The 9616-nt window shown below is 60.9% G+C and overlaps 1 protein-coding gene across 1 annotated transcript; it reads right to left on the reverse strand.

Annotated features, from left to right (window-relative positions):
• Positions 1-943: 943 nt before the first annotated feature.
• Positions 944-1792, reverse strand: LOC309585623 (olfactory receptor 14J1-like; the record flags this gene model as incomplete). Its single annotated transcript, XM_082303556.1, has 1 exon — positions 944-1792. The coding sequence occupies one exon, from the start codon at positions 1790-1792 to the stop codon at positions 944-946; it is 849 nt and encodes a 282-aa protein (XP_082159682.1).
• Positions 1793-9616: the final 7824 nt, after the last annotated feature.

The raw sequence follows: 9616 nt of genomic DNA on the forward strand, positions 1-9616 counted from the left end.
CTGGGCACCTTCCCAGGCTGTGCCCGGAACAAAGGCACAGCCCAGGCCCTGCTCTGCTGCTCCCTCAGGTCCATCCCAGGAGCTCTGGCAGTGCCAGGACACTGCTGCCTGCCCCCCCTGCACACTCCCCCCTGCCCCTGGGCACTGGGGTTTGCTTTGCCAGGGCATTCCTGGGGCACATTCCTGACAGCAGCTCTGGAGGAGAGCGAAGCCTTCCTGCCCTGCCCCCAGGAGATGCCCTTTGCTGATGGAGCTGCTGTGCTGGAGCCCGGCTGTGTCCCAGCAGTGCCCGTGGCCTGTCCCTGCCTGTGCTCACAGCACGGACACGCAGCAGGACAGTGACCGAGCTGCCCGAGCACTCCGGCCTTGCACCCTCAGAAGGGCTGGGAAAGGGAGTGTGGAGCTGGGAAGAGCAGAGGTGGGAAGAGGCAGGGCCATTGTCCCTGGCCGTGCTGCTGTGCTGGGAGTCTCTTCCCTCCAGCTCTGCCCACAGGCACTGCCCCTGCAGAGCCAGAGAAGGGCTGAGGAACAAACCTTGGACACAAAGGTCAGGACAGCCCCTTGTTTTGATTCAAATGCACAGGGAAGAAGCCTCCTGAAAGTCTTTGTGTTTCAAAAGAAAGGTAGATGTTCATGTAGAAATGCAAGGAGTAGTACTACAGTACTTTATAAAAAGCAGAATAACACCAGAAAAAGAATAAGAAAAAGCACCAATGAAAATATGGACAAAGAGGAAAAAGAGGCCAAGATTGTAAAGAGTTACATTCTGAAGATTCTGGAGCAGAAAAGAGAGAGTTTATTGCTTCTGAGAAGCATCCTAGTCATCATTTTCCTCGCATGGCAGAAGGAAATAGAAAGATTTTAACTTGTGAAAAGTATCCAGTCCTCACTTTCCTCAGGGCATCCCTGAGCTCCTGGTTCCTCAGGCTGTAGATGAGGGGGTTCAGGGCTGGAGGCACCACCGAGTACAGAACTGACAGGGCCACATCCAGGGATGGGAGGAGATGGAGGGGGGCTTCAGGTGGGCAAACATAACAGTGCTGAGGAACAGAGAGAGCACGGCCAGGTGAGGGAGGCACGTGGAAAAGGCTTTGTGCCGGCCCTGCTCAGAGGGGATCCTCAGCACAGCCCTGAAGATCTGCACATAGGAGAAAACAATGAACACAAAACAGCCAAAGAGCAAACAGGCACTGACAGCGATGAGCCCAAGTTCCCTGAGGTGGGATTTGGAGCAGGAGAGCTTGAGGATGTGTGGGATTTCACAGAAGAACTGGCCCAGGGCATTGCCCTGGCCCAGGGGCAGGGAAAATGTATTGGCCGTGTGCAGGAGAGCGTAGAGAAAGGCACTGGCCCAGGCAGCTGCTGCCATGTGGGCACAAGCTCTGCTGCCCAGGAGGGTCCCGTAGTGCAGGGCTTTGCAGATGGACACGTAGCGCTCGTAGCACATGATGGTGAGGAGGAAATCCTCTGCTGAGAGGAAGAACAGAAAGAAAAACACGTGAGCAGCACATGCTGAGTAGGAGATGTGGCTGGTGCCCCAGAGGGAATTGTGCATGGCCTTGGGGACAGTGGTGCAGATGGAGCCCAGGTCGGTGAGGGCCAGGCTGAGCAGGAAGAAGAACATGGGGCTGTGCAGGTGCTGGCCGCAGGCTCCGGCGCTGATGATGAGGCCGCTGCCCAGGAGGGCAGCCAGGGAGATGCCCAGGAAGAGGCAGAAGTGCAGGAGCTGCAGCTGCCGCGTGTCTGCCAATGCCAGCAGGAGGAAGGGGCTGATGGAGCTGCTGTTGCACATTTTGAGCCTCTGGCCATGGAGTGCTGTTGAAGGAGGAGACAGTGAGGAGTCAGGGGAGACTTTGCTGAGCAATGTCCAAGCCCTTTCTGCCGGCCCTGCCCCCCAGTTTTCCTTTTCTCAGAGCCCTTCCCTCAGCCCCGTGCCTGGAGCTCTGCTGGGATCTGGCCCCATTGCTGTGACGAGCAGGGGCTGTGCCCATGGACAGCGAGGAGTCAGCTCTGCTCTGCTTCAGCGGGGACATGGGAATGGGGACAGGGGCCAGTCCTGGGGCTGGACTCCATCAGCCCAAAGTGCTCCTGAGGCAGAGGAGCTGGGCAGCATCTCCTGTGCCAGGGCTAAGGAACGGTGACGGCCAAAGGCACTTTGAGAGGGTTTCCTGCCGTGCCCAGGGAGAGCAGAGAGCTGTGCAAGGCAAGAGCATTGGCTGTAACTCAGAGAAGGGTGAGGGAAGCTGCTCTGTCGCTCCATCTGTCCCCAGCTGCCCCTCCTGAGATCGAGGGCAGTCACTGTGTTCCCCTGAAAATCAGCCTGGCACAGCTGAGAGCAGAGGGACCCACAGCAGAGCAAAGTGGCTCAGCCTTTCTCAGAGTCTCAGCCCCACTGCTGGCCAAGGACACTCCCGGCCCCAGTGTCCCCTGGAAGGCAGCTCACAGCTGGGATGGCATCCCGAGGGCACAGCGAGGGTCCTGTCCATGGCCCTGCTGGAGGAGAGCCGGCTCATTGCCAGCCTCCCAGCTTGGCGTGCCCAGAGCTCCCGGGGCACAGGGAGCTGGGACACCCCATTGCTGTGCTCAGCCTGCACAGGAGGAGCCCCAGGGCTGGGCCTGAGCCTGCAGCTGGAGCTGCCATTCCCAGAGAGCCCCTGAGCAGCGCCAGGAGCAGCTGAGCAGGGCAAGGAGAGAGAGCCGGGCCCTGAGGAAAAGCCTTTCCCTGCGCAGCGCTGCCCAGCCCCTCCCGGGCAGCACCAGGGCAGGACAGTCGCCCTCAGGCCCCGGGCAGCAGGAACGGGCCCGCGGCCGCAGAGATGCCCTTCATCTCTGGTGCTGCTCTGCCGGCCCAGGAGGGCACCGAGGGCCCCGAGCCCCCGGGCTGAGGGCCCCGAGCCCCCGGGCTGAGGGCCCCGAGCCCCCGGGCTGAGGGCCCCGAGCCCCCGGGCTGAGGGCCCCGAGCCCCCGGGCTGAGGGCCCCGAGCCCCCGGGCTGAGGGCTGTGCTGGCTGCGAGGGGACACCGGGGCTGCGCTGCTCAGCGCGGTGTCTGCACTGCAGGGCAGGCCCGGCAGCTGCCACAGCTCCCCTCAGCAGGGCTGCCCTCAGCGCTGCCTCCCTCCCTCCCTGCCCACGGCTCTGCTGCTGGAGCTGTCCCAGCCGGGAGCTGCTCCTGCGGCCCGGGCTCCGTCCCTGCCGCTGCTGCCGGAGCCCAGCCCAGCCCCTGGGCCAGCCCTGCCCGGCAGCCGCTCGGGGCTGCGGGGATTAAAGAGCAGCTCCCCCGGGCCTGGGCACCATGGAAAGGTGATGCTGGCTGGATCTGGAGGCCGCGGAGGTGCAGGCACTTGCTGAGGCTCCCAGGAATCCTCAGTGGGATGGTTTAAGAGCCTCAGCCCCTGCTCCACCTGCACAGCTGAGTTTCCATTCCCACCAAGCTGAGCCTGGGAAAAGTGGGAGCACAAACTGAGGAAAGCAGAGACTCAAGCAGGAATCTCCTGCCCTGAATGTGCTCATGAAAATCCCCTCAGGAATGAGCTGGGCATGAGCTGGAGCTCTGAGCAGCCCTGGCCCCCACAGCAGCCTCTCCACAGCAGCAGGACCTGCCCTGCAGGAGTCACTCCTTGCAGCCACAGCTCCCCTGCACCGCCCATGGGGAGCTGCCAGGCAGGCTGAGAGCTGCCCCTGGCAGGTGGCAGATGCCCTGGCCTGGCAAAGAGCCCTCAGGGCTGCAGGAGCTGCTCTGCAGGACAGCCCTGGGCACCCCTGGCTGCTGCCCACCTTCACAGCCTGCAGCCGGCCCTGGCAGCAGGAGCCGTCCTGCCCTGTCCCTCTGACGGTGCCCAGGGCAGCCCCGCTCTGCAGCACATCCTCCCCCAAGGCAGGAACGGCAGCAGAGCCATCCTCACAGCCATGGCAGCCGTGCCATGGGCCAGCTCTAGAGGATCCCTGCAGCCAGAGACTCACTGTGTCCCACGCTGGGAAGGTTTCTCCAGGAATGAGTTCAGAGCTGCTTTAGCCAGCTCTCTGCTCACTCCTGCCAGGTACCTGCAGGCAGTGCCCTCAGCCCTGCTGGGCTGGCAGAGGAGCTGCTCCTCAGCAGAGCTGCCTCTTTGAAGCTCTCACTGGTTGCCAGGAGCTTGAGAGTTCCCTCTATGCCAGGAGCCCAGCCCAGCTCAGCAGCACAGCAGCAGCACAAGGATTTTAATGACCCTCTCGGGCCTTTGGTGTTGTTCACATCAGACTCAGTCCCTCAGAGGGTCTTCAAAAAACTTCTCAAGAACTCAAAGTCAGATTCAAAGTCCAAAGTTTCTTTAACTTTTAATGGGTCCCAGTGAGGGACACGACTCACGTGAAAGTGTCCCCAGGTTCCAGTGAGAGCAGAACTCTGGAGGCAGCGATGGCAGGGGGGGACAAGCAAGGGAAAGGTGTCTCTGGTGCTGAGCAAAGCTGGCTGTGTTCCATGAGTGCAAAGGGCCAAGGCCTGAGCCCCAGCCCCTGGCAAGGCAGATCCTGTCCCTCCCTCAGTGCTCAGGGCTCTTGCCGGGGCACTGGGATGTGGGGATGGGCAGTGCCCAGGGCAGCACCATGGGGCAGCCCCTGCCAGGCTGCTGGGCAGGGACAAGGAGGCCCTGAGGCCCCAGGGCTGCAGGGGTCACTTGTCCCCTCCTGGCCTCAGGGCAGGGCCAGCAGCCGTGGCCAAAGGGCTGCACAAGTTGGCTCTGTCAGGGCCTTGCAGCTGCTGCCCATCCCTCTGCCCTCTGCAGCCCAGGCTGTCCCACGGTGTCCCTGCCCTGCGCCTCTGTCCCTGCAGGCTGTCCTCATCCCCCCGGCTGCCCCACCTGGCTGGCCCCTTCCTTTGCTGGCAGCTCTGCGTCCTGCCTGCCTCTGCCTGGGCACACAAAGCCTTGGGCTGCTCCAGACTCCTTCTGGGGGACGTGTTGCACCCCAGCCCTGCCTGGGAGGGAAATTCCTTTCTCCTGGTGTCCACTCTGCGCCTCCCCAGCTGCCCTGTCACAAAGGCCCCTCGGTTCTTTGGGGCCAGCAGTGCCACAGTGGCCCCTTGGTTCCATGGAACGCCACAGGGTCACAATGGTCCCCTTGGTGCCACCAGCCCTGCAGGGTCACAACGGCCCCTGGGTTCCACGAGGCCACGCAGGGTCACAGTGGTCTCCAGAGGAAGGGCAGCACCGAGCCCCAGGGTTTCAGGGGCAGAGGAGACACAGCCACCAGAGGCCAAGGCCAGCCACATCTGTCTGTCCTGGCAGGTTTGTCTGGGAGCAGCCCTTGGATATTGGGAATTTGGGAGGTGGAATCCCAATTTTGGCCATGGGCACCTTGTTGAGAAGGATGGGTTTATTCCACATGAAAGAAAAGCACAAAGTCCAAGAGTTTTGGAAGAAGATGAGAGGTGGCCACCATGGGCGAGAGCAGCCAGACCTGTCTCTCATGGCAGCTTTTGTCTGGGAGCAATCCTTGGATAGACAGAATTTGGGAGGTAAATCTCAGTTTTGGCCATGGGAGCCTGGATGGGAAGGATGGTTCTTTTCCTTAGGAAGGAAAGCACGGAGCCCCAGGAGCCCCAGGGCTCCTGAGCCAGCCCCTGCTGCCCCGGGAGGGAATTTGGGGAGGGGGCAGAGGGGGTGCGCAGCCCCCGCCGGGGGATGACCCCGGCCCAGCGCCCTTCGTTCAGCACCGAGCTGGGCTTGGGGCCGCAGGAGGAAGAGGCCGATGGGAAGCAGATCCTGCAGGGGGGACAGGGCTTGGGCTCAGGGCAAGGTCCTGCCCTGCACACCTGGCTCAGGTGTGAGCCTGCCCCGGGAAGGGAGCGGGACATTGCCATCCCCACGGATCAGGGCTGGGAGCAGCGCTGGGAGCACGGACATGGAAATCCTGGGAGCCACTGGGACCGCCCTGGGGGGTGAATGATCCCCCCCAGCACCTTTCCAGGCCGCCCTGCGAGCTGAGAAATGCTCGCTGGGCCTCGGCCTTGGCCAAGAGCCCCCGGGCTCAGCTGCTCTGAGCTCAGGCGCTGCCGGCTCCCGCAGCCCGCCCAGGGCCGCCCTGCCCGTGCTGGGGCTGTGCTGGAATTCTCTGCTGCTGCTGGGCCACTCGGGGGCTCTGGCCCAGCAGGAAAGGTGACCCTGAGCCAGGAGCTTTCCTTGGCCGCAGCAAAGCCTCGGCACGGAAAGACCTTCCCAGCGCTGGGCCCTGGGCCGGGAGGGATTGTGCCACCACAGCTGTCCCTCCATTTCTTCTGCCAGGCAGCTTTAGCACATGGAAAGTGGAGAAGCCAGAGCTGCCTCTCAGCTTTCCACAGCGCCCGCAGAGCTCCAGGGCAAGGGCCTGGCCCTGGCTCGGGGCTGGGCCGGGGCCAGCGGCAGAAAATCAACTTGCAGCTTGGGCCCCGCAGCAGGGAGGAGCAGCAATTGCTGGCTGAGAGAGACTCTTGCCAAGGGCCTGCGGGGCCGGGCCCCAGGGAACGGCTTCCCGCTGCCCGAGGGCAGGCTGAGATGGGATGTGGGGCAGCAATGGTTCCCTGGCAGGGCGCTCAGGGCCTGGCCCAGGCTGGCCCCAGAAGCTGCGGCTGCCCCCGCATCCCTGCAAGTGTCCCAGGCCGGCTCGGCCATTGGGGCTTCCTGCCCAGGAGGGCTGGGCTGGGCTGGGCTGGGGCTGCTGAGGGCGGGATGGGCTCTGCCTGAGACAGCTGAAGGCTGCGCATGATGAGGCCCCGGGGACCCCGTTCCTCAGTGGGTTCTGGGGTATCCCACATTCCTGAAGGGATGTCAGGGTATGTCCCGTTCCTGAGGCAATTTTGGGGTCCCCCCAATGCTTAGGGAGAGGTTCTGAGAGGGGGGCTCTGTTCCTTGGAAGGGGGACCTATTGTCAGGGAGCCAGGGAGCCCATTTTGGGAAGGATGCTGCTGTTTCTGGCAATGTTGAGAGGTTCTGAATGGGCTCCTTTTAGGACTTGAGGTGAGCTCATAAGAACAGCAAGGGCCTGAGGAGAGGTTCCAAGCTCCCATTTGGGATGGAGGGATTGAGCGGGTGCCTGCAATCAACTCAATGCCAGCCCCAATGTGTCGATGGCAGCCCCAAATGGCTCGATCCATCAGCCCCAAGGCCCGGCTGTGGGGAGTCAGGAAGCACAGAAGGGGAATTGGTGTCCAGGAGGGGTGGGGTGGGATGGGATGGGATGGGATGGGATGGGATGGGATGGGATGGGATGGGATGGGATGGGATGGGTGGGGGTGGCATCATTGAGGTGGGATGAAATTTGGGAGGAATGGGGTGGTTTTGGCACTTGCAGTGGGGCATTTCAGGGAGGGAAAGCAGGAGCTGCTTTTGGGGAGGCTCCTGCTGCTTTTTTACAATTTTGGGGCCTCTAAGTGGCTTCTGGGAGGTTGCAGTGAATTTGGGGAAGGTGCCGTAAACCCCCTGCAATTTGAGGGGCTGAGGTGAAGTCCCCACATTTTGGGAGGGTGAGGGGACCCCAGTTGGGAGGGGATCCTGCTGCTTTGCACCCCTTCAATGGGGCGAGAATTGGCTTGTGAGGGAAGGGAGGAAGGAAGGAAGGAAGGAAGGAAGGAATTCGGAAGGAAGGAAGGAAGGAAGGAAGGAAGGAAGGAAGGAAACAATGTAAGCACTGAATGAAACAAAAACAAAGGTAAATAACTGATTTGTCTTTTGAAAAATATCAATTCTCTCTGAATCCAAAGTTGCAGAAGACTTTTCACTCCACATTTGGCTTTTGTTTTAATCTCATACTTTTTATGGTAATTTTCTTTCTTCTCTTGTTTTTAATAGATAACACCTGCTAGGAAAGGAATGCAGAGCAAAATGAGACCCATTTCTGGCAGGCAATGAAAGTGTGGGCTCCTGGTGTGGTTCCTTTTGTGTGGATCCCTCATCTCTGCGGCACGGGGGGAATAGCAGTGCTGGGAGCCAGCAGCGGGCTCAGGAGCATCCCGCTCTGGCAGCTCTGAGCAGGTGGCACATGTCCTGCTCTCCTGCTGCCCTCCAAAGCACAGAATGCATGGGCAAGTTTAGGCACAGCTCTGGGCACAGCCAGCATGGCCTGGGCACGGGAACGGGGGGCAAAGCGGGTGGGATCCTTCTGCAGCTGCCTGGTGGCTTCTGCTTTCTGTGCCCAGAGTGCCAGGATGTTCTGAAGAGGTGCTTGTCCATGCAGCCCTTGGCCAGGCCGTCCTTGGAAGAGCTCTTCCGTGAGCCTTGGCTGCAGGGTGTTCATGTGCCCTAGAGGATGGCAGAGAGCCACGGGCACAGTGTGATCCAGGGGCCTGGCAGGGAACAGCCCCACCCATCTCTTGGCAATCAGTGGCAAAGCAAAGCAGACTCTTTTGTCCTGCCTGTAGCTCTGAGCAGGGAGCATTAGAAGGGAACACGCAGCTCTTGGGCTGCAGCTGAGCTGGAGGCCTGCTCTGGCAAGCCCTGGTGGCCACCATCCCCCCTGGTTTTGCTTGTCTGGTTCACTGATGGCTGGGGCCCTGGGCAGAACGCTGAGAGCCTGGTTTGGCCCCAGGGAAGGAGAAGGAGCCCCTGGAGAAGCTGTAGCAGGTGGAGCTGCTGCTGCTGGAGCCACCAAGGCCGAGCTCAAGGCCGACAACCTCTTCCTGGAGCTGGCCAGCGGCAGCTGAAGATGATGGCCTTTGATTGTGGCACCTTCTCCAAAGACACGCTCCACGGCCAGTGTGCAGGTGAGTCCAGAGCCAGGGGGATGCTGCCAGAGCTGGGCATGGCACGGCCTGGCCGGGCACCAAAGGTTCCCCCTTTGCTGGGGCACCTGCAGCCAATCCTTCAGTGGCTGCCAATACATGTGTGTCAGTACAAAGCTCTCAAGGGACTGATTAAAGCAGATGACTGGAGACCATGACTGCACAAACCTCTCAGAGACTCAAGTGTGGAAAAAGGAAAGTACCTTAGAAAAACCAGAAGTACCTTGAAGCACTAATGAACTGTTGTTAATGACCAAGGCTCTCAAGGGACTGATTGAAGGAGATAATTGGAGACTGTGACTTCACAAACCTTTCAGAGAGTCAGTGTCAAAAAGAGGTACTTTAATTACCCTGGAGTATCTGAAAGCATTAATGAGCCCCACTGAGTATTGTTACTGACAAAGAATCTCCAGGGACTCATTAGAGCAGAGAATTGGGGGCCAGGATTGCACAAAGCTCTCAGAGGCTCCCAGGCAAAAGCCAAAGCCAAAGTCCTTTGAAAACCCTGCAGTCCCTGGGAGCATTGAGGAGCCCCCAGGGCCATTCCTGACCAAGGCTCCGCAGGGACTCCTTCCAGCAGATCCCTGAGGCCACTGGGATGTGGGGGGATGCTGAGGGCAGGACAAGGGGCTGACAGTGCCCAGCCTTGCTGGGGCTGTGCCAGGAGGCCCCAGGGCCTCAGGACAAGGTGTCTCCTCCCAGCCCTTGGTGGCCCAGATGCTGCTGTGCCCCAGGGCACCAAGGCTTGGCTTTCCTGGGCACTGCCAGCCCTGCCAGGGCCCTTGGCCATGTCCAGCACAGCTTGTCCTGCGCTGTCCCACAGCTGCTGCTGTGTCCCTGCAGGCTGCACACTCCCATCTCGCTGCCCCGCCAGCTCTGCCCTGCCA

The sequence above is a fragment of the Coloeus monedula genome (assembly GCF_965178545.1).
Source record: "Coloeus monedula genome assembly, contig: HAP1_SCAFFOLD_84, whole genome shotgun sequence".
NCBI classification, from domain to species: Eukaryota; Metazoa; Chordata; class Aves; order Passeriformes; family Corvidae; genus Coloeus; species Coloeus monedula.